This window comes from Podarcis erhardii (assembly GCF_964252035.2).
Source record: "Podarcis erhardii genome assembly, chromosome: 10".
Classification (NCBI taxonomy): domain Eukaryota; kingdom Metazoa; phylum Chordata; class Lepidosauria; order Squamata; family Lacertidae; genus Podarcis; species Podarcis erhardii.
The window spans coordinates 73,043,237-73,070,440 of NC_138500.1; the positions used below are offsets into that span (position 1 = coordinate 73,043,237).

At 40.8% G+C, this 27,204-nt stretch overlaps 1 protein-coding gene across 4 annotated transcripts in view; it reads right to left on the reverse strand.

Moving 5' to 3' along the window:
- CACNA2D1 (calcium voltage-gated channel auxiliary subunit alpha2delta 1) overlaps positions 1-27,204 on the reverse strand; it is a 390,752-nt gene that overhangs the window by 15,606 nt on the left and 347,942 nt on the right. For 2 of the 4 annotated variants that reach the window (XM_081879076.1, XM_081879074.1), the window contains 16 exons: positions 20,823-20,883; positions 18,057-18,154; positions 16,215-16,296; positions 15,893-15,955; positions 13,989-14,092; positions 13,268-13,345; positions 12,756-12,823; positions 11,896-11,934; positions 10,673-10,744; positions 8,754-8,906; positions 8,079-8,131; positions 7,254-7,309; positions 7,038-7,167; positions 6,080-6,192; positions 4,369-4,451; positions 2,824-2,912 (listed from right to left, as the gene is read on the reverse strand). In XM_081879076.1, the coding sequence (XP_081735202.1) occupies positions 2,824-2,912; positions 4,369-4,451; positions 6,080-6,192; positions 7,038-7,167; positions 7,254-7,309; positions 8,079-8,131; positions 8,754-8,906; positions 10,673-10,744; positions 11,896-11,934; positions 12,756-12,823; positions 13,268-13,345; positions 13,989-14,092; positions 15,893-15,955; positions 16,215-16,296; positions 18,057-18,154; positions 20,823-20,883 (1,342 nt within the window). The remainder of the gene's footprint in view (positions 1-2,823; positions 2,913-4,368; positions 4,452-6,079; positions 6,193-7,037; positions 7,168-7,253; positions 7,310-8,078; positions 8,132-8,753; positions 8,907-10,672; positions 10,745-11,895; positions 11,935-12,755; positions 12,824-13,267; positions 13,346-13,988; positions 14,093-15,892; positions 15,956-16,214; positions 16,297-18,056; positions 18,155-20,822; positions 20,884-27,204) is intronic. The other 2 variants (XM_081879077.1, XM_081879075.1) reach the window with 1 other exon arrangement.

Sequence of the window (27,204 nt, forward strand, 5' to 3'; positions counted from 1 at the left end):
CTTCAGATGCCACATGGTGCAGCAAATTATGCTGAAACCAAGTTGGTCGGGGTCTGGCGAGTGGCTGGGAAGGAGGACTGCCTAGGAACCCTATTCATATACTGCTTAATCAGAAACCAACCACCTCTAAGCAGTTTACAAGAAAATACAGATAAAAATACTGATAAAATCAGCAGCAGATAATGTAAAGTTATCAAACTTTAAACAAGTAGATAATGTAAAGTTATCAAAATCAACAGTTTTAAAAAACAAATATACCTAATAAAATTAAGTATCTGTTTTTAGTTTGAGCTTCCCAGGGGAATCCTTTCCTGGGGAATCTGGTTTTTGTTAGTGCTTCCCATAAATTAAATAAATAAGAAAAGAGTTTGTTAATCTGTGACAACTTCTAGCTGTGACTCAAATGCACCGAGATGGCCATAAGCATGCCAGTATCACAAGCAGAACTTGGCAGAGATGAGCTCTTATTAGAGTAGCTTTAGGAGCAGTTGTGGTGGTACATAAAAAGGCCAGCATATGCTGAGCTCTGCAGCCTGAGTTAGCATGACCAGGACCACCTCAGCCCATGGTAACAATGGCTGGAAGTTAGCCAGGTCATGCGCTTACCAGGTGATGATCAAAATCCCATGGGGCAGGGTGCACTGTTTTCACCAGATACTAGAATCACATGTGTGGGAGAGATTCGCCATACAAAGTGTGCCCGCTTTTGCACATAGAAGACTTCATGTGAAGCACATAGTTCACATGATGCACTAGGCTTGGGTGGAAGGAGAGGCACACCTGTTACTTCACTAGATTAAATGAACATCTACCAGATAAGTGAATGAATGAGGCCACTCACTTATTTCTAAGGCAGGGGGTGGGGTGGCCTGAGGCCATAGGCTTGTAGAGTTTGCCCTATTTGAAGGGTGTGTTTTGCAGCAGGTAAAATTGCCTGAAAATATGGACTCAGCTATACTGGTAAAGATGGCAGTGTGGAGTCCTGTTTTTCTCTATCTGTTTTCCCTGTTTAAATTTAGTGCTTTAAATTGAAACACTTCTTTGATGTGTCTAGATCCAGCCTATTAAAAGAAGGATTAACCTTATCTATAAAACATACAATTTCCAACAACTAGGATCCTGTCCTCAGCACTATGCACAAATAAGGACTGAGGGTTTTCAGGGTGAAATGACGTGGTATATGGGAAAACACATGTTTCTCAACCATTTGTCAGATGACATAAGTGTAAAGGGGCATTTTGGGGGGAAGAGGTTCCCCATATGGTGCTCGTCAACCAGGCTAGGTAGCCCATCTAGTAGAAGAAAAATTCTGGTCCTAAACCTTTGCTGCCTGGCAGGAAATCATCTGGAGAAGAAAAGGCTCAGGAGTAAACCCTAAGACAGTTGGATAGCACCATGTACGCCTCCTATGGGCAACTCCTGCAGCCAAGCTGGTGTTTTCCTTTGGACCACATCAGTGGGGCCGAGAGTGGGTCTCGTCATCTAGGCAGCCTAGGACTTCTACGGACACTGCACTGGGGAAGTAACTTGAGTGCTGTTAACACAGCAGTTTGACTTTACCCCCAGAAGTGCACTCCATTGGCACCAGACGGAACCAGCAGAAGGGAAGGGGTGCTTAACTCCCCTGCCTTACTGATTAACCCCTCAGAGGTGTGCCCCCCAGACAAATTTCTCTTTCGCTTCGCTTCTTCTAGCCTCAGATACCAACTGAGGGAAAATCACAGGAAAGTATGGTTCACAAGGAAAGAGCAGCTTAATATTACAAAGCAAGTTCAATGTTGAAAATATTGTATTCGCTTTGTAATGTGTAGTCCAGCTGTATGATTGTGAAAATGCCACAAGCCCCTTATTGAAAGAAAATGTTAAAAATGCATGCACTCTTAGGCAGCAACAGCTTTTTAATTTTAGCTCACTATATTTAAATATTATATTTAATATACTGTTTTTGTTTGCTTGTTTCCTTTGTTAGGCTCAGAAAAAAGGCGAGTGCCGGCATTGTGAAGTCGTACCTCTTAATGGGAACAAGATCAAAACATGAATAGTCTCTACTGTATTGGTTTCACAACCCTCCCAACAACTAAGAATGTCGGCATGACTCTAATTTAGAGATTCAAACTTTTTCAGATTTCTTATCATGGATACAAAATAAGTAACAAAGGATTGTCAGGAGCAGTTGTGGTGGTCCCTCTGGGCAAATTCCATCTATCCTAACTGGCCACCAGAAGTCCTGAGACTCAGAGAATGAGAAGTCTCTTATATCTTGAAACTTGCTAGGGACTGAACCTGGTGTGCTCTATCACAGACCGCTCCTTAGGAGCAACAAGGGTGGGCTGTGAAGTCTTCAAGTTAGCAATCTGCTACAGTGCTGGACCAGGAAAGAACAATAGGCAATACAGTTCTGTCTTCAGGTTGTGATTCTAAGCAAGTTCTGAAACAACAGGATTCACTTCCATGGGTCTTGTGGCCCATGACCCAATGGGCCTCTTTAGAACTGTATCTGTCTTCCCCGATTATCCTTGGGAGTGCAGTCTCTCTACTTGCCACAGAGAGAAGGGAATGTCTAAATTAACTGAATTACTACCCAGAAGATTAAACCCTTTTCAAATAACCACAGACTCTCCCATTCAGGAAAGGAGGATGTGCTCCCAATCTATTCTCAGGGGGAAATAGCTCCTGAACAAGCCCAATAAATAAATAAAGCCATTTGCTCCAAGTTATTTTCCCCACCACCACCCCAATTAATACATGTTTCTGTGATACACTAACAAAAATGCTAAACTTTGAAAAACAAAATGAAACACAAAATTAGAGAAAGTAACTGACCATCCACACCACATGAAAACTTGCAGAAAAATGGAGATAGGAGCGGACATCATGGCAGAGGCACGACTCGTTGTGCATATAGGCTGATCCTATTAATAACGGGCAAAATAGCAAGTAGAGGAAAGGAAAGAAAACACAGAAAGAAACACATACAAGATGAGATTTCATGCAGTTTGCTGGCAGTTAGCAGAGTTAATGTGAAAGCATTCACCCAAGAGCAAAGAATTTCACAGTGAGGATTGCAAAGTAAACTTAAGTAAAATATTACACTAATACAACTACAGAAGACACAGTTAACACAGATAATAGCACAACAAGCTAGTGAGCAAGACTCCTTGTACTTTCACACACAACAGATCCAGGATCAAGAGCATGGAGATGGGCTAACAGTTGTTTCTCCCAATATTGCCGCCAACTATCTCCAGCACATGAATGTTTTCTTACTGTTAAAATTGGGTGCTCCAATGTTCTCAATGTGGCAAACACTTTACAACAAAAAATACCCATTTGTGTTCATGTTCTTTAAAAAAATATGTATAGTATAGTCTAGATCTGGGACTCTCAAATTTTGGTACAGGAATAATTTCTACCAGGATCACCAACTCTAGTGGCAGAAGAGGCATTGGGTTGGATCATTAGCAGGAATGGGAGGAAAGGGGGATTCCCTGAAAGAATCTTGGAAGGTGGTGCTTCCTATCCAGAAGCCCAAGTCAAGGGCTGATGGGCCACAGGGCACACCAAAAGCAGTTCACACCATGGAAGACTGCTAACCATGGTCAACCACAGCTGTCAATCAACCGGCAAGTGGGTTGGTTGATCATTGGCTACGCGCCCAATGCCAATGCCAAATAAAGTTGTGGTCTAATTTCAATCCAACACATGTCTCATAGTCTTTACTCACTACCTGCTCGCTCCTCAACCATCTCACTGTCCATGGAACCAAAATATGGCAACCCTTAATTAATCCAATATGGCAACCCTTAATTAATCCAATTAATCTAGATCAGGGGCTGTGAACCTGTGAACCCCGTCCCCCAAGTTGTTGGACTTTCATCATCTCTGACCTGGCTGGGACTGAAACATCTGGAGGGCCACAGGTTCCCCACCCCTTACTTTTGATCCACTAGATCTACTATTCGCAGGGAAGACTGGGACCAGGCAACTACACTGCATCTTCAGGACAAGAAGAAAAGCCACAGAGTTTTCTAGGCATTTTTTTCAAAGGTTCTGATGACAGGATTGCCAAGCAGTTACTATGATGCACAGAATGGTAGCAAATATTGCCCTACCTCCCTCTTTAAAAGAATCATGTGTGAAAGCACAGCAATTGCAGCAAAGGCAACGCAGAAAAAAAGCAGCTGTTAATTTTATGTTAATCATGGGAACATTTGAAATAGAGTGACTATGATTCAGAGTCAACAATCAATTTAATGGAAGATAGGTTAACATCAATGGGCATTTCAAGGTGCAAAGTAATCATTTAAAAAAACTTTTTTTCTAGTGCAGGGAAGGCATTTCCTCCATTTCTTAGAAAAGCAAACTTACGTCAATATCATCATCAAAGCAGACATCGGGCCCTTTTCTGTATCTGGGTTGCTGAACCATTTCACAGGGGTTTGGGCCCTCATCTGAATGTCAGTTAAGGAACATGGATAATGGAATGCTCACATTTGCTAGGAGAAGAAAAAGAAGAAGAAGAAGAAGAAGAAGAAGACGACAAACTAGAAAACACAAAGAGAGTGAGGAATTGCAGGGTTTGAACTGGGAGCCTTACCTGGTGAGGTGCTATGGACTGTGTGTGTAGAGACTAGAGATGTGTGAGACCCCTCAATAAACTGTGTTTTTCAAGTGTGCCAGTTGAATGCTTGAGAAACTATGAAGGATTTTGGGTGTTCAGTGTGAACCCTTGGAAAGCCCTATTTAGCTACTATTCTGCCTTCCCTGCCAGTCCTCCCCCTTCCCTAGTGAAAAAGGTTTTGTGGATGACATACCAGAGAGTGTGTGGCTCTTAACAGCACACTAGAAACCATACCAGGCCTCTCCTTAGCTACAAATTTTATGTTAAAGTCCCACGATCCCCAGCAGGAAATGATGCTTCTCCTTCATTAATGGCAGCCAATTCAGTTCAGCCTATTTGAAGGAGGCTGAACCTGGAGAATTTGGGTTTGTCAATTCGAGCTGGGAGAGACCCCAGGTGTATAGACACCAGAGGCCATTCAAACACAGCAGGGGAAAATGGCGTACTACATCAACCCCTGAGTTATGAAGCCCCTGGATTGGCTAGACATCAAGCCTGGATTTATCCCTCCAGGTGCCCTTTTTATTGTGCATTCATGATTATATCAGAGCAGTTATATGTGATTCTGATTTCAGTACTGTTTGTGCCTGTAGTAGCTGTGGCAGACATACTGCTTTATTTCCAGTTGCTGCATGTCCTATATCTTCCTGGTGAGATCCTGCAACTTTTCATACCACAGGCAGCATATAAATGTAAGTCTAAAGTAGGTGGGAGAAAATGGTAACTTGAAAGGGAATTTGTGTGGTCCTAACTTGAAGATGGAGAGGATTGGGGCTGAAATATCAAGGCAAAGTGTGGGATTTAGAACATCTTTACTGTTTTCATGGCAGAGAAGACCATGGCCATTAATGTATGGCAAAGCAACATATCATGTACTGTACAATAAAACATGGAAATTTTGGGCAACAATAAACTAATCAGGCCTGCTAACAGAAGCTAGCAGAAGAACTTCTGCTAGTGCAATGGGGCTTTCCTTCTGTGTGCCCAACGAATTGGCCTGGATGTTTTTGTGTCAGGAGAAGTCCCAGAACAATGCACAGGGGGAGGAGAGGGGAAATCAAGGAAGGAGAAATAATTGTGCTGCTGCAGCAATATCCTTAGTGGTATGTTGAATTCCCTCCTTTAAGTGTGTCAATCATTCTCTTAAGGGTTTTTGATTCCAACAATATTGTGTTTGTGTTATATATTAAGATCATCCAAGCAGGGTGCTAGCATGGAGTGGGTATCTCACATTAGATGAGAAATGGAAGAGATACATTCCTGTGTTGATCCACTATTCACAGAAACAGTTTCCAGTCCAGGTGTGTGTGTGTGTGTGTGTGTGTGTGTGTGTACACTAACTCGTCCAAGTCTCAGGAGCAGCTAAGAATCAGATACTGGGGGTTCTACAGAAATGTGTGGTGGTGTTATTTTGTGAGCAAACACAAATTCAGTGTAAACTTAAACTTCAAAGGATACCAGGCTTCTCTGCTTGCATCAGTGGCCTTGTATCACAGTGACGGCACATATGTTTGGTGTCACTCATTATGAATACTAAATTTGTATTGGAAATCTTCTCTGCGTGAAAAAGTCTGCAAACAGAAATGAAGCACAGAACAAATGTTTAATGCTGGGGGGAAAGGAACTTGCAGGCAATTTTCTATAAGTACCTTTGACAACCAGGTAAACTCCAAAGGCTTAATGCAACTTTTGCACCATAAGCTACAAATAACCCGATTTTGTGCAAAGATCTCCCCACCTCAGTTGGGCAGTGAACAGATATATAATATATATTATATATTCAGAACCTGTCTTCTGCTCAACAAAATCAAACCTTCTATTTCCAAGCAATATGGACTGTAAAACATGATGCCCATTGCTATTGAAGTATATATAAATGCAGCAAGGTAAACTCATCTTTGAGTGTCTTTACTAAGAGAGACACATTATGTGGAAATAAGGGAGAGAGCCTTTTCTGTGGTGACACCACAGCTGTGGAATATTCACCCCACAGTGAATAATACTGTCACCAATATTACAATCTTTTCAGTGCAAAGTTAAAACCTGTTTATTTGTTGAAGCATTTTGAGCATTTAAAGTGTTGTTCTGTTAACTGTTCTGTTGTTTCTGTTGTTTTAAAATGTGCTTTATTTGATTACCCGTGTGCATGTGTGAAGTTTTGGTATTTTATATTGGTAAGATTTGCTGGCTATGCCTTTTGTACACGGTCTTGTTATCCATAAGAATGAATGGTAGGTTAAAAAAAAATTAAGTAAATGCATTAATACACATCTATATTTATATCATCTGTATCTATATCTACTTCATAACTGATAGTTTCGCATGAATAACTCAGTTGCTTCTTTAATATCAGAACACTATTAAGAAAGCATCAGAGGCACTTGGCATAATTTCATAATACTACGAAAATACCTACCTAGAACAGTTTATGCAATCTAAAATGCCATAAAATGATTTTTCATCATTGGCAAAGAAATACTGAGTTTGTACTGTAATGCAGCTCTGTTTTGATGGGATGGCACTGAAGTCTTCCTCCTCCATTTCCACTGTGAGAAAGAAAACATGTTCAGCTCTGTGAGAAGCTTGATTATAAAAGCAAAGGAATGTCTCTGACACCTGATTCGTCACTTACCGGCACTAAGAAAACGTGGGAAGGTGAGGCCCAGAAAGAGCTGCTGCAAGATAGACCTAGATACACAGGGGGGAAACAATGGAACAAGAGAGTAAGGAGCTGTGAGGAGGGATAGTGCCTAAATCAGGCAGGCTTTAGCTCTAGGAGTGGGGCAGAGAATTCACTGTGTGAACTGGAGCAGGAGATGGCAGAGCAACCCACAGAACATTCCTGGAATGGAAGAAGGGGAGGGATCGCCTGCTCCTCTTTGAAGCATAGCTTTCCCTGTTTCACTGCATGGATTTGTTGAAATCTGCCTTTTCCCCTTTCTTCTTATTAAATGGTAACTGATCCCCTTCGTTTTGCCCCCTCTTTCCTACCAACTCCCTCCCTAAATTTCATTACAAAGAACATTTCAAGAAACCACTTGCAGGTGAAAAGAACAATAACAGCCCAAAGTCCAAACTGAGTCCAGACACCTCTGTGTCTGATATCATCACTGATAACCCGTTTTTTAAATATTCAGTCATGTTTGGGTTTCCTCTCTGGATTACCCTCCAATGCAGAAGTTCACTTTCATTGCAAAAACAAGGGTTCTTAATTTATGTTGAGTTGCACACCTCGTAAATATCTTCAGGAACCTCTGGGAAAAGATTTTGTAGCCCTATTTTGCAGTGACATTATTTAATGCTCAGCTAAAGACTGAGTAATTCTACATAATAAACTTGAACAAGAAGAATGTGGGGTGAAATCTCAGCTGGGCAAATTCATTCTGTATACATCGCTCGGTCAAGGCCCTCACATGTTCAAATGTATAATAAACCCTACCTGGAAAATTCAACTTACCAAGCGGCTGCAGAGGCCCACCACCCTAGATGTAACATGTCTGCTATCGTAGGCTAGAAAATAAAAGGCAATTGATATAAGGTTAGGATAATCTCTGAATGGGGGACAGTCACTTCCCTCCTGCTGTTTGTTGGACTACAACTTCAGTCATCCCTGACCCCTGGCCATGATGGCTGGGGCTGGTGGGAGGTGCAGTCCAATACGATTGCAAGGGCACCACATAGACTGGCCTGGTCTAAACACATGCAGGGATAATATTGACTGGGCAAAGGCAAGAGGTAAAGGTAAAGGACCCCTGGACAGTTAAGTCCAGTCAAAGGTGACTATGGGGTTGTGGCACTCATCTCGCTTTCAGGCCGAGGGAGCCAGCATTTGTCCACAGACAGCTTTCCGGGTCATGTGGCCAGCAGGACTAAACTGCTTCTGGTGCAACGAAACACCGTGATGGAAACCAGAGCGCACAGAAACACTGTTTATCTTCCTGCCGCAGCGGTACCCATTTATCTACTTGCACTGGTGTGCTTTCAAACTGCTAGATTGGCAGGAGCTGGGAGAGAGCAACGGGACCTCACCCTGTCGTGGGGATTCAAACTGCTGACCTTCTGATCAGCAAGCCCAAGAGGCTCAGTGGTTTAGACCACAGCACCATCCACATCCTGGCAAGAGGATACTGACCACATAGACAGAGCGGAGTCCGGCTCCTTGCTTTGCTTCTTCTTCTGGGTCACACACAGACTGATAGTCATAAGACTTGTTAAAGGCATATAAGGACATGTTGATGAGATTTCGCATGAGGCCAGGGTCAATCTCACCAAAGAATTTTCCGATCTAATGAAGGAAAAGAGATTGTTTAAAAAGAAAGAAAGACACTTCTCTTCAAACAGACTGGGAGACATAATAGTTCTTATATTTACACCCTGATAGGACTTAATGTGGCTTTCAGATTAAAAGAAGAATTGTTAAAAACACAGGAAAAAACAATAATTTAAAAAATTAAATGTTATTTTTAATGTGTGTTTTTTTAATTAACAAATAATGCAACCAGCAACATTTTGGGTGCAATATAGCTGACAATACTTGGAAGCTTTGGCCTGGGGCATCAAAACTGCCTGCAGAATGGCAATGAATTATTACAAATGGAAGGCTCTTCATCTAAGTAAAAGGAGCAATAAAAAAGGAGAAAGGACATATTAATTCAAAGCCTGAACCCATAGTTAACTACTCTATAGGTATAGATTTAAAGAAGGCTAGATCTAGGGGTGGAAAATTACAAACTTTTTTATGTCAGACTAATCCACACAGTTGTTTTCCAATGCATGTCTCACTTCTGGATCTCAATTTGACTCAAGTTCCCCTCCCCTTCATTTCCATTAAAATACACGTTTTTAAAATGAACAACAAAAACTGTGTGCTTGCATATTATATACATTTCATGCACACATAAAGCTGCTTTTTGTTTCCCTGACCTCCCTCCTTCTCCATCCCACACACCGGGCAGCACCTTCGACTCCCTTCCCACTCCCAGTTCAGTCCTACTCACTGCACTTAGGACACACAAGGTTTGTTTTAGGCTCAGTCTTTCAGCTCAGTCAGAGAGCAGAGCAGGTGAGTTTTAAATTCAAAATTATATACTTCTTGATGGTGTGTGCATAATAATGTTTTGAGTTTGTCTAGGAATCTGTATTCTATTTACATGTAAGCCACCTTTGGAGCACTTTTGAAAGGCAGGATATAAAGTTTTTAAATAAATAAATTATTATTATAGTTTAGAAGACATCTGAAGACAGCCCTGTTTAGGGAAGTTTTTAATGACTGATGTTTTAATGTATTTTTAAACTTTTGTTGGAAGCTGCCCAGAGTGGCTGGGGAAACCCAGCCAGATGGGCGGAGTATAAATTATTATTATTATTAGGGGGGACGCATTTGTGTAAGTTCATAGCAGAGGTTCATTTGATGCTCTTTTCAGTGATATGCATAAGGCAGGTGTGTATCAGCCACAACTAGAGACTAGTGAATCTGTCCACTTTTGTTCCTCTCTGTTTCTCATTTTTCCAATGAGTTCTCATTTCCACATCAGTCTCCCGGAAAACCCATCACTGAATTTATCCTAAAAAGAGCATTTACATGCAACTTTGCACAACATAGCACATTCATGCAAAGCAATGTCCCCTAATGCAATGCATTTTAAAATCTTCGTTAATGTATAAGTTTTTATGCACATTTTAACCTAGTGTATAAATTTTTGTAAACGTGACTTGGCTGGAGAACTGCAATGCAAAATTCAGAGAAGTGCAAGTTTCAATGGACTGCTGTGTTTGGGTTCACCTAATGTTTCAAAAAGTGAACATTAAGTTTGTACCCTGTTCTATTTTCACATAACACACTTTATGATCAATGGTGAAGGAAAAAAGATTGGCTTGCACAGTCCTGTACTCTTGTCATAGATACAGATTTTGAATGAGAGAGTTGTCTTGGCTGTTCTAATTTGGTTATTATGAAATCTGAAATCTTAAGTCAAACTTAAACTTGTAATTTGATTTGATAAAAAAAACAGCACTTTGATTGTAAGACAACTTGATCTGTATCACACTTACCTCTTGCATATCCCATTCCTGATTTGTCATCAAAAGAAATCCTCCATCATCAAGGATAACACAGTCAACATGCTGCAAGAAAGACAAGGAAGACAATAGGGGGGAAATTATTATTTGCTTTATAGTCACAATTCAGAACATACGTGTTGAGCTGAGCACTAGCCCCATGCCAGCCTAAGGAGAATGAGTTTTGCCACCTGGGTAAATGTGTATAGGACATAGTTACTATAGTTGTAGTTACCTTTCCAGTTATAAAATAATAGTCAGCAGTTTTCTTAATGATAATATTACTCACTGAAGATAAACAAAAAGGGAGAAATCATTTGCTATTGCCCATCATTTCATTAAGAAAAAGCTACTGCCCCCCCCCCCAATCTACTCATAAACTATAGTACTGGCACCAGTCACTCTTATAGCTGCTAAAGACAGAATTGAAACATATGCAGCTTTTAACTCTTATTTGTTTGATCTCTCACTACAGCACCAATTATTTCATTGCTGTTGTTTCCATTCATAAATAATGACAATGTTCTAATAATGTATTTTGATTCCAATTTTTGTTGTTGTATGCTTGGTTTGATGGCAGGATCTTTATACTCAGTCGGATGCCGTGGAGATCACACAAAGCATCCAAGAGAGGGGAATGAATATGAGCAGCTGGGATTGTTCATCTTAGTCTCAGTTTAGATGTGACTGCGCATATAAGATCTCTGGATTGGTGCAAAGAAAACATGTCTCAATGGCAGCAAGATGATCATTGAATCAGAATTGTTGGAAGGGACCACAAGGGTCATCTAGTCCAACCCCTGCAACACAGGAATCTTTTGCGCAACATGGGGCTTGAACCCACGACCCTGAGATTAAGAGTCTCGTGCTCAGAGCGTTTTCCAGCTGAAACTCACTGGAACTCAGTTCCGACACCTCTCAGGTGGGCGCCATTGCCATTATAAGTGTACAAGGGGTTCAGTGTATGTTCCAACACCTCTTTTTCTAGAAAAATAGCACTGCTCATGTTCTGCTGATGGAAGTATTCCAGGGATGGATAATAGTAAGATAATGCTTATCATTGACATAGTGTCTTTGTGCTTCAAAGCAAATATGCCATCCTTACAACAATCTTATAAGGCAGGCCAGGATGCGGCAAGGAGTCTACCCTGTAGAGGCATCACCCACAAACATGGCTTCAGTATCTGCAAATGATTTATTCATGAACACATTCTTACCCGACTGTTCTTTTCACATCCACACAGTTCACTTTTGCACTGAAAAATAGACATATAATGCAACATATGAAACCTGTTCTTAAACAAAGAATGATGATATTCAATCTAGAGTTGTGCTCATGCTGCTTTTGTAGCCAGGTCAAATGTCAAGTATTTAGGCAGAATATTTACATTTGTCAAAATTCACCATTGTTGCTCAACAGCTTGCATTAACTGCCGTTGCAAGGCCACAGGACAATATTTCAGAACATTTCCAAGAGCCAAGAACTTGCACACTAATCCAACATAAAGTAAAATGCTCAAAGTCAGGCAAAAGTATTAGTTCTGCAACTCCTGAATAACCAGACTTCCAATGAAAGTTACATATGCTGAAAAAGGTACTTAGGAAGATGGATTCTTGACAAATCTGGTAGGTAACTCGTCCTACTCCCAGATTTACTACTCTTGCCCACACGTTCCTTTCTTCACCTTGAAGGGAATGTCCAAGGAGCTGGACACCCCACCCCCAGCAGCTGCTTATTCCTCCTTTATTCCTTCTTCTCCCACCCTAGATACATTTGAGGGTGCTTGGAAAGGAGGGAAAAGTGGAAGGACAAGCAGTGGTAGAATAAAGCAGGACTCTGTTTAGGCCATCTCTACTCAGCATGGCGATCAATCAAAGGCACTTGATGTTACTATTGGATATTGGTAACAATTATATCCACTGCATAACTTCTGCCCATTTATTTATGTATGAATGTTTGAATCAATATTTCCAATTGGATACTGAGCTGTAGCGGAGGAGCACACAATAAAACAATCCTAGATGTAAGTTGAAGTATTCACATTAATGCTCAAAAGAAAAGCTACAAGTTCCTCACCTGATTCTTTGTAGTGATTTTGGTGAAATTTTCCATCCAGTTGGTCACATTGATTTTTACTCCAACAACTAACAGGGAATACACAATATATAAGGGAAGTCAGTCAGTTAAGGAGGATATATGGTCAATGGTTTCAAATGCCACCGAAAGACCAAGAAAGACGAAGTGTTGCATCCCTCCATTCTTCTCCCAATAAAGGTCATCCATCAGGGCAACCAAGACCAATTTAGTCTCACAATCAGGTCTGAACTCAAATTGAAATTGGAGAAGGTAATCAGTTTCATCCAAGAGTGCTTGCAACTGTCTTACCAATACTCCTTTGTTCATATTCCCTCAAAAGGGAAAAACTAATAAACAGCTTTATTCAGAAATCTGTGGGACCTTTAGCATGGTCAAAGAGACTTACAAGTATGCTAAGTAATGCAGATTTGCTCTTTAAAACAAGAACTTCAGTTGCTGTTTACTATGTCTAATAACAACAGTCAAGAAATGTCAATATTATTCCTTCCCACCTGCAGGTTTCAGAAGTTTTCCATTGACGGTTATTTTCACAGCCTTGCTGACCATAATGCCATCTTCAGATACGCTTCCTGAGATAAGGAAGGAAGGAAGGAAGGAAGGAAGGAAGGAAGGAAGGAAGGAAGGAAGGAAGGAAGGAAACCCAAACATTTAATAGATGACTATGAAACAGTCTTGGTGTGTCAGAGAGAAACCAAATAAACTGGGTTGTATCTGTTTGTAGATTAGGTTGTGCCTGTTTGCAATTCACCATGAATAGGTGGCTCAGTTGGTTAGAGCATGGTGCTGATAATGCCAAGGTCGTGCATTCCAATTCCTGTATGGGCCAGTTGGATATTTCTCCACTGCAGGGGGTTGGACTAGATGATCCTTTGAGTCCCTTCTAACCACACAATTCTATGATTCTATAAATGCCTCCCAGGATTGTGCTATCGAATTAAATTCCTAACACCAGAGGAAGCCCTAACCTAACTATGGAAGTCAGGATCATGCTTCACTGACTCAACTGCAGCTTCCTACAAATCCTTTGGCAACATTTCCTGACTTCTAGCTAAAACTTTTGAGAAACAGACATGCATAATTGCTATATGGTAATCTTCATAGCCATTATGTATACTTTTCCAGATGTCTTCAACATTCCATAGTTGTGTAATATGGATAGACCGTACTGTATCTGGAGTTTAACAAGATAATTTTGGGTGCCCAGTGACTTACTGTTATAGAAGGGAGCTGTGAAGATGTAGTTTTCATTATCTAAACTCCTTTTGTAGAAGCTCTCTTCATAGGTTTCAGGATTTTCTGTCCAATATTCTCCTGCACTGAACATGAGACATTAATGTCATCTTTTTGTCTTAATTCTCACATGTTTTCTTATCCTGTGCATGCCTAATCTGAAGGAAGCTCCACTGAATTCAATGGGGCTTACTCACAGGAAAGTGTGGGGAACATTTGGCTCTTCACATTCACCACCTGACCACTGACCCTGCTGGCCGGGGCTGATGGGAGTTAAAACAGCAGCGTTGGGAGGGTCTCAGGCTTCCCACCACTGGGCTCTAGGATTGAAATCTAAGGCTTGACAACCATATGTCAGGAGTGCTCTGATGGTGTTTCCTGCTTGGCAGGGGGTTGGACTCGATGGCCCTTGTGGTCTCTTCCAACTCTATGATTCTATGATTCTATGATTCTATGGCTGCAATCCATTTATTTGGGAGTAAGGCCCATTGAAATTAGCTAAATTTACTTCTGAGTAGACTGTAGGATTGTACTGCTTGTTAATGTTACTGAAAACCTTAAAATGTGACTCATTGTAATAATATAGCTCCCTGCATATGTTCACATTACAGAAAATGGCTCGCTCAAACAATCCTAGACAGCCAGGATTCTACCTGGCGTAAGATCAAGAGGTCTCAGGTCCATGAGCTACGTCTCCTAGTTAATCTCCAGTCAAAATCCAACCATCTACAGGAGACAATCAGCAATCTGGGAAATCCCATTATTAAGTTTGGGATCTCCACAACCCCATTCTGACTTCCAACTCTGAAATGCTGTGAAAACCTGAAACTGGTTACAGACATAAGCCGAGTGCTCAACTAATTCCACATGCCCAAAGGGAATTTGAGCTTATGTTTCTTGAATAGCAGCCTTTCAACACCAGCAACAAACCACTTTTGAAATCGAGGTACTTTTTTTTAAAAAAGTTAGTGATAAAGGATTTGTGTCTGCCTTTGTTTTCCTTTTCAGTTCCACAGGCTGTGTTCTGAGGAAGCTCACTGGATCTTGGCTATACTATACAAGGAGGATTCAGCACAAACTTTCCTTGTTACATTTTGTCTTGTACAGTAACTGAATTTCAAAATATGAAAAACACGGTTTGTTCAAAATGTATCTACTGTAATTTATGAGAATTACAACTTTATAATATGCCAGTCAAGGGCATATTATTTTCAATGTCTGGGTATGGGAATCAAACCTAGGGCATGGACATTGATTCCGAGTACCACCCTCTGTTTCCTCCCTATGGGTCAGAATATTATATTTGGAGTATTCAATATATTTGTTGTGAAGACTCTTACTTTAATACTCCATTACCAAGTGACAATTTCAATGGGGGCTTGCAAGAACTTCAGCCACTATCCGACCCTGAGTTAGGCAGGCTTAAGAAATTAGGTGAGGTATGTGTTGTATGTAATATATGTAATGTAATGTTTATATATTGTTTTGTAATGTAATGTAATGTTTATATATTGTTTTGCTCCGCGGACACGGAGCAATGGTTCCAAACTACAAGAAAGAAGATTCCACCTAAACATTAGGAAGAACTTCCTGACAGTGAGAGCTGTTTGACAGTGGAATTTGCTGCCAAGGAGTGTGGTGGAGTCTCCTTCTTTGGAGGTCTTTAAGCAGAGGCTTGACAACCATATGTCAGGAGTGCTCTGATGGTGTTTCCTGCTTGGCAGGGGGTTGGACTCGATGGCCCTTGTGGTCTCTTCCAACTCTATGATTCTATGATTCTAATGTATTGATATTTATAATAAAATGATTTTTTTAAAAAGGCATGCTTAAGAAATTGATTTTGCCAGTGTCTCTGTTGTATTTCTTAGAAAAAAACAGACCCTTACCTTTTGGGATACACTCTAGTGATCCCTCCATCTGTAGCTACAAATCGTGCTGTAATTCCCTCACTGTGGGAGGAAGAAAAGAGAGACAGAAATATTCGAATTGAACTGAATTTGGAATGATTGGCAGCCCTTTGTACATAATATTCACAAGTTTTTCTAAAATAGTCTAAAACACAAATGTGTGCATTTTCATATACTTAATGCCATGTGTGTTCCTTGTGTGCTCTAATTATCAGAAATGATCCAGTATTATTTCAACACACCATTAAAACCCGCAGAAATAGCCATATTGTTTAGTAGGGGGAAGGAAAATAACACTCACGGGTCCTGCTTACTCCAGTAATTCTGAACAAGTTCACTTGTAAATCCTGCATCCAGCAAAGCTCTCATAACCATATCATTACCTATCAAAGGAAACAAGCCAAAGGTTAATTAAGATCACAGGAAGCTGCCAAGTCAGATCATTGGTCCATATAGTTCAATACTGATTACACTGAGTGTTTTTTTTAAGAATATTTTTTTATTAACCAACCAACCAATCACATCAAATCAAACCAAATTACATAAATTCCAAATTACACAGCCGAATTTTAATTTTTTGTTGGGGGTACCCATATTTCAAGTTCCGAAGGGATCCAATCAACTTCTTGCTTCTTACTGCTGTTTTAATGTCCACAAATCTAACCTTATGATGTTTACAGTACTATCCAGTCCTTTCTTATTATTTTTCCACATCTCTTGTTGTTATTTTCATATATTTTTCCTTTCTCTTTGTGACCTCTGATAGTCTCTGCAAGCTGGTTAGAACAGTTTGTAATCCTGTGTGGATATTATTTTTTATTATCCAGTAGCCATATCCAGACGTTTTCCATATAACATCACTTCCATACATCAAAACAGTCTTAGCGTCATTAATCTTCACCAATCTGCCTCCTTTCTCAAAACCTCTGAGGAGATTCACTAGGAATGCAGTCTGAAAACAAGTCCATTCTTCCTCCCGGCTATAAATCCTTTGGCAAGATGGCAACTCCGAATTAATTGCTGCGCCATTCCCAAAAGCTCTTATTGCTTCTCGGTCTCCATAAAGCATACTTTTGGTTAAAGTTTATCTCCACACAGACCTTAATCATCCTGCTTGGGTCAGTTCAACCGACGGTTCTAATGAGGAGGGGTTCTTGTAAATCACATAGAAGGAAAGTAAAAAAGTCCCCCCCCCCATTCAGCCCTGTTGTCAACATACCCTGCCTTTGGTGTATCTTCATCGTAAAATATTCCTGTTTCTCCAGACCGTCGTCTTCTTTCGCAGAGGTCACTTAAATTAGCAGACTTCACTCCCCTTCTTCACTTGAAATATGTGCATTTGCTTCTTTTGTAATTAATTATTCCAAATTGCTGCAACTAGTGTGCGATCAGAGACAGCGTCCAGGAGAGCCGAGGTCCACACGGGGGCATTCTGCCTAGGGCCCTCACCCCCTTCTTTCGAATTAGGGGGTGATTTATGGGCACAGCAGGCAAGGGCAGTGTTCCCCATTTCCTTGGGGTAACAAGGGAGGCTGCCTACTCCCATAACAGCCTCTTAATTACCCCGTGTGGGTCAGAGAGATGGTATTGTCGGCCATCTTCCAATGCGCCCCCTAGTGGCCCCCTTGCTGCTTAGTTGAAGTGGCTCTCTAAGATTTCAGCGAGGAGGGATCATTTTCAGCTGCACTTGGAGATGTGGGGAGGATTGAAACAGAGACCTTTTGAAAGCACAGCCTGACTCTAGTGCTTAGTTATGATCCTTCCCCATACTATGACCACACCCCATAATAAAAATGAACTCAGATTTCAACAAATATTTCCAATTTTAAACCTGTATGGTTTGGCATTGGCTGCTCCTAACAAATTCTAAAATCAAAAGGCCAGCTAAGTTTTAAAAAGTATTAGGTTTTGAAATGCCCTTCATGTAAGAAGGTCAGAACAGTTTTTATCTTCACATAACAACCCTATGAACTGGATGAAACTCTGCAATCTTGCATTCATAAACCCAGTAAACAGATCTGGTACTATACGTAATTATGGGAAACAGGGTGATCACATCGACATTTCTTCTTTGGAACCAATTGCTGCATTTATATTGTCATCTTCTGCAAGCAGCTTCATTTAATGAAAAAGTAAGGCTTACATGAGGGATTTTGGGGGGTGTATCGATCTATAAATTCGCTGAAATTCAGAAGAAATGCTGTGTTGTTGTCCGTTATTTTCACAGGCCCACAGTAGTCTCTAGAAAAAGAAAACAGGTTTTTAAAATATTGCTTTTAATCCATGAAGTAAAGCAAGCAAATAAACAAACAAATACATAAATTTCTGGCTGAGCTGGTTTGGGTTTGCATTTTATCCTGGCTAATTTACCTAGCATTTGGTAGCAACATTTCATTTAGTGGCATATCATGTAGAAGTACTTGCCTACAGTCTGCAGTGTATCACTTTCACAACATAGAGAAATTCCATGGCAAAATTATGTTATGCATAAAATTAGGGAAAGTTAAATACCAGCTCCATCTGGTACGTAGGCTGAGACCCTATCTGCCTGCGGACTGTCTCGCCAGAGTGGTGCATGCTCTGGTTATCTCCCGCTTGGACTACTGCAATGCACTCTACATGGGGCTACCTTTGAAGGTGACTCGGAAACTACAACTAATCCAGAATGCGGCAGCTAGACTGGTGACTGGGAGCAGCTGCTGAGACCATATAACACTGGTCTTGAAAGACCTACATTGGCTTAGTACATTTCTGAGCACAATTAAAAGTCCAGTATATCTGAAGGAGCGTCTCCTCCCCCATTGTTCTGCCCGGTCGCTGAGGTCCAGCGCCGAGGGCCTTCTGGCGGTTCCCTCATTGCGAGAAGCAAAGCTACAGGGAACCAGGCAGAGGGCCTTCTCGGTAGTGGCGCCCGCCCTGTGGAACGCCCTTCCAGCAGATGTCAAAGCGATAAACAACTACCTGACATTCAGAAGACATCTTAAGGCAGCCCTGTTCAGGGAAGTTTTTAACGTGTGATATTTTACTGTATTTTTGGTTTCTATGGAAGCCGCCCAGAGTGGCTGGGGAGTCCCAGCCAGATGGGCGGGGTATAAATAATAATAAATAATAATAATAATAATAATTATTATTATTATTATTATTATTATTAGCAAGGAAACACAAGATTAGAGCGTTTTCACTCTGAATGATCAGCCTTGACATAGGAATAGATGAATCCATCAACTTCAGTTTCTCAATTTCCAAACGTAAGTAAAGTTTGTCATATTTCTGTGTAGGTTTGTGATATATTTTTAAAAATTCATTTATGTTTATTTCTTTATTAAATTTCTATACTGCCCTGAGGATCTGAGGACTGTGGGGCGGTTTACAATACAAAACACAAAAATACACAACATTAAAACCCTCACAAAAGATCCTCAGCATTTTAAAGTACTCTTTTCTAATATGAACATTTAAGTATGAAATTTTACCAGAGTTATACATTTCTGCAACCAATCTTGGGCAACATAATGCATTTGGGTAGGCTATTTTTGGTTATATAAATGGATGCAAATATGGGTGCATAGAAACAGGGTTTTGTGCCCACACTCAGCAAGAATTCTGACTCCCAATTGTTCAACAATAGCCACTACTCACAGCTTCCACCTGCACGCTCAGCCTTCACTGGGGTGCTTTGACTGTGTGTGTTGATGTGTCTTTTTCAGAATATTTTTGTACCTCTGCAAATTCTGGGAGTTCCCAAGCCACCAGATATTTTCCTGTGGAAAGGTGGTGAGGTTTTGGCTACAGAGGGACCGGCAGCACTCAAGAGACCTGAGATGCCATGGGTGAGGTGCTCCATTCCATTCTCCCCCTGTGATCCATAGTCAGCATACAATGTCTGTTGAACATTAGGTTAAGAGGCTGTTGTTCTAACAACTGTGTAGAAGATGGAATTTCAGCAGATGGGACTTGTAGTATAGTGGTTAGAGTACTACACTAGGAGCAGGGAAACTAGAATTCAAATCTTGACTAAGCTATTAAGTTATCTCAGCTGAAGCTATTAAGCTGAGTAACCCTCGGTCAGTCACCATACTCTCAGCCAAATTGATCCCAGGATTGTTGTTAGGATAAAATGGGGTGAGAGGAGGGGGCTATGAACAAAATACACCACCCTGAGTCCCTTGGGGGAAAGGTGGGATATAAATGTAATAAACAATCAGGAGAATGAGTGGTTCTTTCTACCATTTTATATCTACATATCTTTTTCTCCATGCACCTTTTCCAACAACTCCATTCCCTTACCCCTCCCACCTGCTAGTCAGTTTTCCCCCTCTCAAAAGTCTCCTACTTTATGTGGACACTCAGTCCTCATTGGGCTTTTCAGGGGAACCCCACATTTCCTTTGCTTTCCCCCCAAATATTGTTTGTATTTCTGCAAACTTTGGGGTTACTGTGCGTCTGCTAATGCCTCCCTCTTGAGGGTCGTTGGTGTCGTTTTGGTTATGTAAGTGTGAACATTAGAAGACTTATATGCTATTAGAAGACTATATGCTATTGGTATATAGATGATCTCGTCTTAAACAAAGTGGGCTGAATCTTCACTAAATTAGTTAGGACAAAAGTCTACCAGAAATCAACAGAACAAGTTAGGCATGATTTAGTTCTTTTTGAAATCAATGAAGTTCAACTAACTTGGTCTAGATGCAATTACTTTTATTGTGTGTGTGTGTGTGTGTGTATTTCTTGTTGTAGTAGTAGTAGTAGTAGTATTTTTGTTGGAAACCACCCAGAGTGGTTGGGGCAATCCAGTCAGATGGGTTGGGTATAAGAAATAAGTTATTATAATAATATTATTATTATCGTCATTTGTTAGTCGAGACTTATTATGTATCATTTGGGTATACAGAACAGGAAAATGACCAACCTTGGTGCTAAAAAGGTGTAGCCGAATTCATCAAAGCGATCTAGCTTCAGAGTTTCCGTAACTATAAAGATGAAAATGCACTGTCAGAATCTTTTATAAGCAAAACTAAGTATGTAAATACAGTGGATTTCAACATTTTTAAAGCACTCGGTTCCTAGGACCCATTCAGACAATGGCTCCAGCTTAACAAGCTAAAGTTATTAAGCTGGGGAAGAGCATTGTGACCCCACACTCCTGTTCTGCCTCACCCTGTGTTTCTCCTTACATGTCCAAAATGTGAAATTGTGGTTTAATTCGGGTGTGCAGATCTGGAAAACTGGTTTAAAGGAAGCACTATGGAAGCAGCAAAGCCAATCAATATTACCCCACCACCCACATTTTCACATTAAAAGAGAGATTCGTGTATTTATCATGGAATAGCAGCAACACGGCCTGAAATACAGCAACAAGTGGTGCAAGGTAAATCTGGCATAGTACTGACCTGCTAAGCATGACCATATGGCAATTAAAGCTGAAGCCATGGGGATGTCAAGATGCAAACCAAAAGGGCTTGTAAAATGTGCCACAGGTAAAATATTTTACTTAGCATAAATGCATTTCAGAGTTCTTGAAAACACAAATTTGGGGTGAGGTGTTTGTTGGAGTTCTCGAACAGTGTTAATCTGAGTTTCTTAATAAACTGAGAGGTGACAGGGTCAAAGAAGCAAGGAGGAAAGAGAAACAATTCAAAAGCATGTGAGGAAAAAATACATAATTTTCCCTTCTCTATTTTTAGAATACCAAATTGTCATGGGAGAAGCCCCAAGATGAAGGACACAAAGGAGAACATCCAGGAGGAATGAAAATAGAAGCAGACAACATGTATAAGCAACAGTAAATAGAGGGCAATTGAGCAACAAGAATATACTTGCCATTTTGGACTGTTATAATCCATCAGAAAGAGGCAAGGAAACATAAAAAACAAGGTAAAGCAAAAGGGGTCACAAACCAATATTTTATTCAACCAGTCCCTTGAATAAAAATATTGCGGCATGAAACGAGATCAAAGGTTCATTTTCTCTACAGCTGTACACTGGAGAAAAGACAAACATATCTGAAGACTTGAACACATGTCTTTTGTCAACATATATCCATCACATAACTACAAAACAGCTTGAAATCTAGTTCTGAGCTGGCAACAACAAAGGGTCAATCATACATTATGTAGTGCAGCTATTGGGGCATTTCACTGCTCCCTGGAGCAGCTTTCCTATGTGACTAGCATAAGACGTGGAGAACGCACACAATACTACAAGGGACGCACAAAAGATGTCAATGCAGCAAGACGGAAGATTGCTAAGAGAAGGTTAGATAGATAAGTCCCAAAGCAGACCTCTACAATGTGTGACTTGCCAAGCCAAACACTTCCATCACTCACGTTCTACAAGCTGAAGTAGGTTCAACCTGCCTGTGTGAGACCACCAGGTCACAAATTGTATAGGCTTGCCTCACCTGTGTTCTGGAAATAGGGAAAGACTTCCTTATTTTATCTAAGCTTTCGTCCAATGGTTTTATGAAGTTCTAACATGTTTGCTTTTAAATCCTTTCTACGTGCTTTTGTTATTTTGAACTGCCCTGAGCTCCCTTTGGGAAGAAAGGATGGGCTATAAGCTTGAGACAAACAAACATAGCTAGAATAGGATTCTCAACCAAGTAGAAATTTGTAGGGAAGCAGCAGCAGTGAAGAGGCAAGCAAGAGCTGCCGCTTAGCCCTCCTGTGAAGACAGTTGAGGGAACTGCAGTAAGTTCAAAGTACGCCTAATAGGCTACAAACTGAGACCAAACAGTGGGAATGTAGCACACAATGGAGTGCATAGAGCTTCTGCAGCTGGTGCCCATTGGGACTGGTCGAGAAAAAGGCAGGGAGACCAACAGCGGGTCAAGTCCAAGCCCACGGCAGGCAGAGCCAACTAATTCTAGTTCCCTCCTCATCTTCCTTCTTGCTAAGTTCCACAAAGGGGCACACTGAGACTATGAAGCAGGCAGCTGACAAGGAGAGCCGGCCCCTGGGCTGGATGTAAAGCAAGGAATTGGGTGCTGCCTCAGAACAGGTGAGGCTGGTGGGGCAGAGAGTGATGCATTAACTCAAGTTGACTAGCATCCACATAGACTGAGACCTGAATGAACACCTGTTCCCACATTAAGGTTTCTGTACACCTTGTCGACTTTGGAGATTCCGGTTTCGGATGCTCTCACTGGGTGACAACTGAGGAAAGAGCTTTCTGGATAGTAGTGCCCCACTTATAGTACTTACTCTCAGGTAGACTTGCCTATTTTTTGGCGCAAGATCAAGGATACAAAGGAGGAATGGAAATAGAAGCAGACAATATGAGCAACAGTAAACAGAGGGGAAATTGAGCAACAAGAATATACTTGCCCTTTGGGACTGTGATAATCCATCAGAAGGAGAAGGCAGGGAAACAGAAAAAACAGGGTAAAGCAAAAGGGGTCACAAACCAATATTTTATTCAACCAGCCCCTTGAATAAAAATATTGTGGCGTAAAGAGAGATCAAAGGTTCATTTTCTCTACAGCTGTACTCTGGAGAAAAGACAAACATCTCTGAAGACTTCAACCCATGTCTTGTTAACACTTTCTTTCATGTACCTTCTATATAATGCAGCTATTTCAAGGATCTGTGTAATAGAAATATTGACTCAGGGGGCTCCTAAGAAATTCAGCCCATAATCATTGATCTTGCACTCAAGAATTTTACAGACTGCTTCCAAGTTCAGGAAGTCCAGAAATAAATTATGCAATATGCTGGGCCACCAAAAAATGAAAAATAAAAAAAATCCATCACATATGTATAAAACAGTTCTGACAGCAACACACAGTTAATTCATACATAATATGGAACAGCTATCTGGTGTATTTTGCTGCTCCCTGAAGAATTTCTTTCCAATATGAATAGGAATGCACACAGTACTTACTACAAGGGACATACAAAAGATTGCAATGTAGGAAGTTATCAGCAAGACAGATGACTGCTAAGTAAAAGTCAGACCCAAAGTCCTAAAGTCGGCCTGCCAAGCGAAACACAGTCATCCCTCACATTCTACAGCCCTCAGGAGGTTAAAACTACCTGTTTTTCCTCCCAGCACCAGACCACAATAATTACAAATATTCTAGGTTTGCCTGTAAGTATGGACCGAAATTTGACATATAGAATTCCTTTCCCAACAGAGATCAGGCAGATCTCTGTAGTGTTGGGCTGCTATCAGTACAGACTCAAATGTAATAGCTGAAGATATAGTTATGATTCCTTGTTTTCCCCTCTCATTCCTCAAGGCAAACACAGATATGATTTATTCATATTTATTCAGTCCAGGCTGAATAAATTATAGTTTGGTGTCCCTTAAAGTATTTTTTTTTTCCTTTCCATTTTTGTATTCTTATGCTGGTACATTGTTTCCTTTTCTCATTTTTTGCTTCTCACTTTAAAGACAACTTGAACAAAATCCAAAAAGGGCATAATCCAAATTACGTCCGCTCATATCACACTCCACATGAAGCATTCAGAACAATTAAACTACAACACAAACCTAAGCAAGTTGAACTACTACATCATGTGTTGCATAGAATCTTTGCTAAATACCAGAATACACAACTCCTACCTTGCAGGTGGGCTATTCAAAACATAAGCTATTGCTTCCTTAAAAAGACAGCAATAGAGGATACTCAGAGCACTATTTCTCTAGGTAACGTAAGCAAGGAGATGAGGGGGGAAAGTTTTACCAGTGCAACTAGAGTAACAGAACATATTTTACTTGTGTACAGTACTTTTTGTACCTTGCAAGCTCAAACAATGACTTTTTAATTACAGTGGTACCTCGGGTTAAGTACTTAATTCGTTCCGGAGGTCCGTTCTTAACTTGAAACTGTTCTTAACCTGAAGCACTACTTTAGCTAATGGGGCCTCCTGCTGCTGCCACGCTGCCGGAGCACGATTTCTGTTCTTATCCTGAAGCAAAGTTCTTAACCTGAAGCACTATTTCTGGGTTAGCGGAGTGTGTAACCTGAAGTGCGTGTAACCCGAGGTACCACTGTACTGCTTTTAAAAAGGTGAGAAAACAATGTTGCAGAATGGTAAGGTCAAACAAACCATAGTTTATGAAGCCAGGAAGGAGTTATTACCACATGCTCCCTCTTTGCTCATCTCTCATGTCCAGAATGTGAAAGTGTGGTTTAATCTTGCGCATAATGAAAAACTGGTTTAAAGTAAGCACGATGAAAGCACCAAATCTGGTGTGTGATGAGTCTCCAAAGAGGGGAGAGCCTAGTTGGGGATGCACGCTGATGCTCGTGCTCGACCTAATCAATCTCAGTTGAGATATAGTTACACCCCAAATATGTAATGGGATGCATGAAGAAAAACACTGGCGAACGGTTACAAAACATTAAAGTGTTAGGGCAACCCTTGCAGACATCAGATGGTTAGGATCTAGATGTCAATAATGTTTCCCCTGGCTAATCAAAATTACCCCACTACCTGCCTTTTCACTTATCATAAAACAGCAACATGAAATCATAGAATCTTAGAGTTGGAAGGGACTCCAAGGGTCATCTAGTCCAACCCCCTGCAATGCAGGAATCTCAGCTAAAGCATCCATGACAGATGGGTGCCCAACCCCTGCTTAGAAACCTCCAAGGAAGGAGAGTTCACTGCCTCGCGTGGGAGTTTGTTCCACTGCTGAACAGCTCTTACTGTCCATTTCCAAATGCAGAAATAGAACACTATAATAACTGATGCAAGTTAAAGCTGGCACATTATTCACTTGCTTTGCCTGACAACATGGTAGCTGAAGTTCAAGAAGTTAGAATGCCAAGATGAAAACAAGATGTAAATTGTACCAAGGTTAAGATATTTTACTTAGCATAAATTGACGTCAGGGTTTTTGAAAGCGTAGGTATTTTTGCAGGGGGCAGGTGTCCTGATTTTCTCTATGAACCGGGAGGTGACAGAGTCAAATAAACAAGGATGAAAGAGCAACATAAATAGAAAAGCATATTGTGGAAAATACATCATTTTTCCTTCTCTGTCTTTCTAATACTCAGCTGGCATGGGAGAAGCTCCAAGATTTAGGATACAAAGGAGAACATTCAGGAGGAATGGAAATAGAAGCAGACAATATGAGCAACAGTAAACAGAGGGGAAATTGAGCAACAAGAATATACTTGCCCTTTGGGACTGTGATAATCCATCAGAAGGAGAAGGCAGGGAAACAGAAAAAACAGGGTAAAGCAAAAGGGGTCACAAACCAATATTTTATTCAACCAGCCCCTTGAATAAAAATATTGTGGCGTAAAGAGAGATCAAAGGTTCATTTTCTCTACAGCTGTACTCTGGAGAAAAGACAAACATCTCTGAAGACTTCAACCCATGTCTTTTTTCAACACTTTCTTTCATGCACCTTCTATATAATGCAGCTATTTCAAGGATCTGTGTAATAGAAATATTGACTCGGGGGGCTCCTAAGAAATTTCGCCCAGAATTATTGATCTTGCACTCAAGATTTTACAGACTGCTCCCAAGTTCAGAAGTGAATCATGCAATATGATGTCTCGCAAAAAGCATATAGTTATCACACATCTATGAAACAGCTTTAAAACAAGCTTTGAGCTGGCAGCAACACAGGGTTTATTCTTAGATAATATGGAGCAGCTACCTGGGGCATATTGCTGCTGTTTTCCTATGTGAATAGGAATGCAGAAATACTTACTACATGGGACATTCAAAAGACTACAATGGAGGGAGATAGATGACTGCTAAGTCAAAGTCATACCCAATGTCCTAAAGTAGGTGAGGACAATGTGTGACCTGCCAAGCCAAACACAGTCATCAGTATGTACTACAACCTTAAGGAAGCTAAAACAGCCTGGTTTTCTTGCCTGCATGAGACACAAAGTCACATATTGTGTAGGCTTGTCCTAAGTGCATCTTATTTCATCCAAGCTTTGGGCTGATAGTTTTATGAAATTTTTACATAACTGGTTTTAACTGTTGCCTGCAATGTGTTATAGCATTGCTTTAAATTGTTTCAATGTGATTTTATTATTGTGAGTTGCACTGGGTTCTCTTTGGGAAGAAAGAGCACATTATAAATTTGAAACAAGCTAGCATAGCAGCTAAAGTAGGATTCCCAGGTTAGGGGAAATTTGCAGGGCAGTTCTAAGCAGGAGGGGCTGCCTAGGCCACGGGTAGGCAAACTAAGGCCCAGGGGCCGGATCCAGCTCAATCGTCTTCTAACTCCGGCTGGCGAATGGTCTGGGAATCAACGTGTTTTTACATGAGTAGAATGTGTGCTTTTATTTAAAATGCATCTCTGGGTTATTTGTGGGG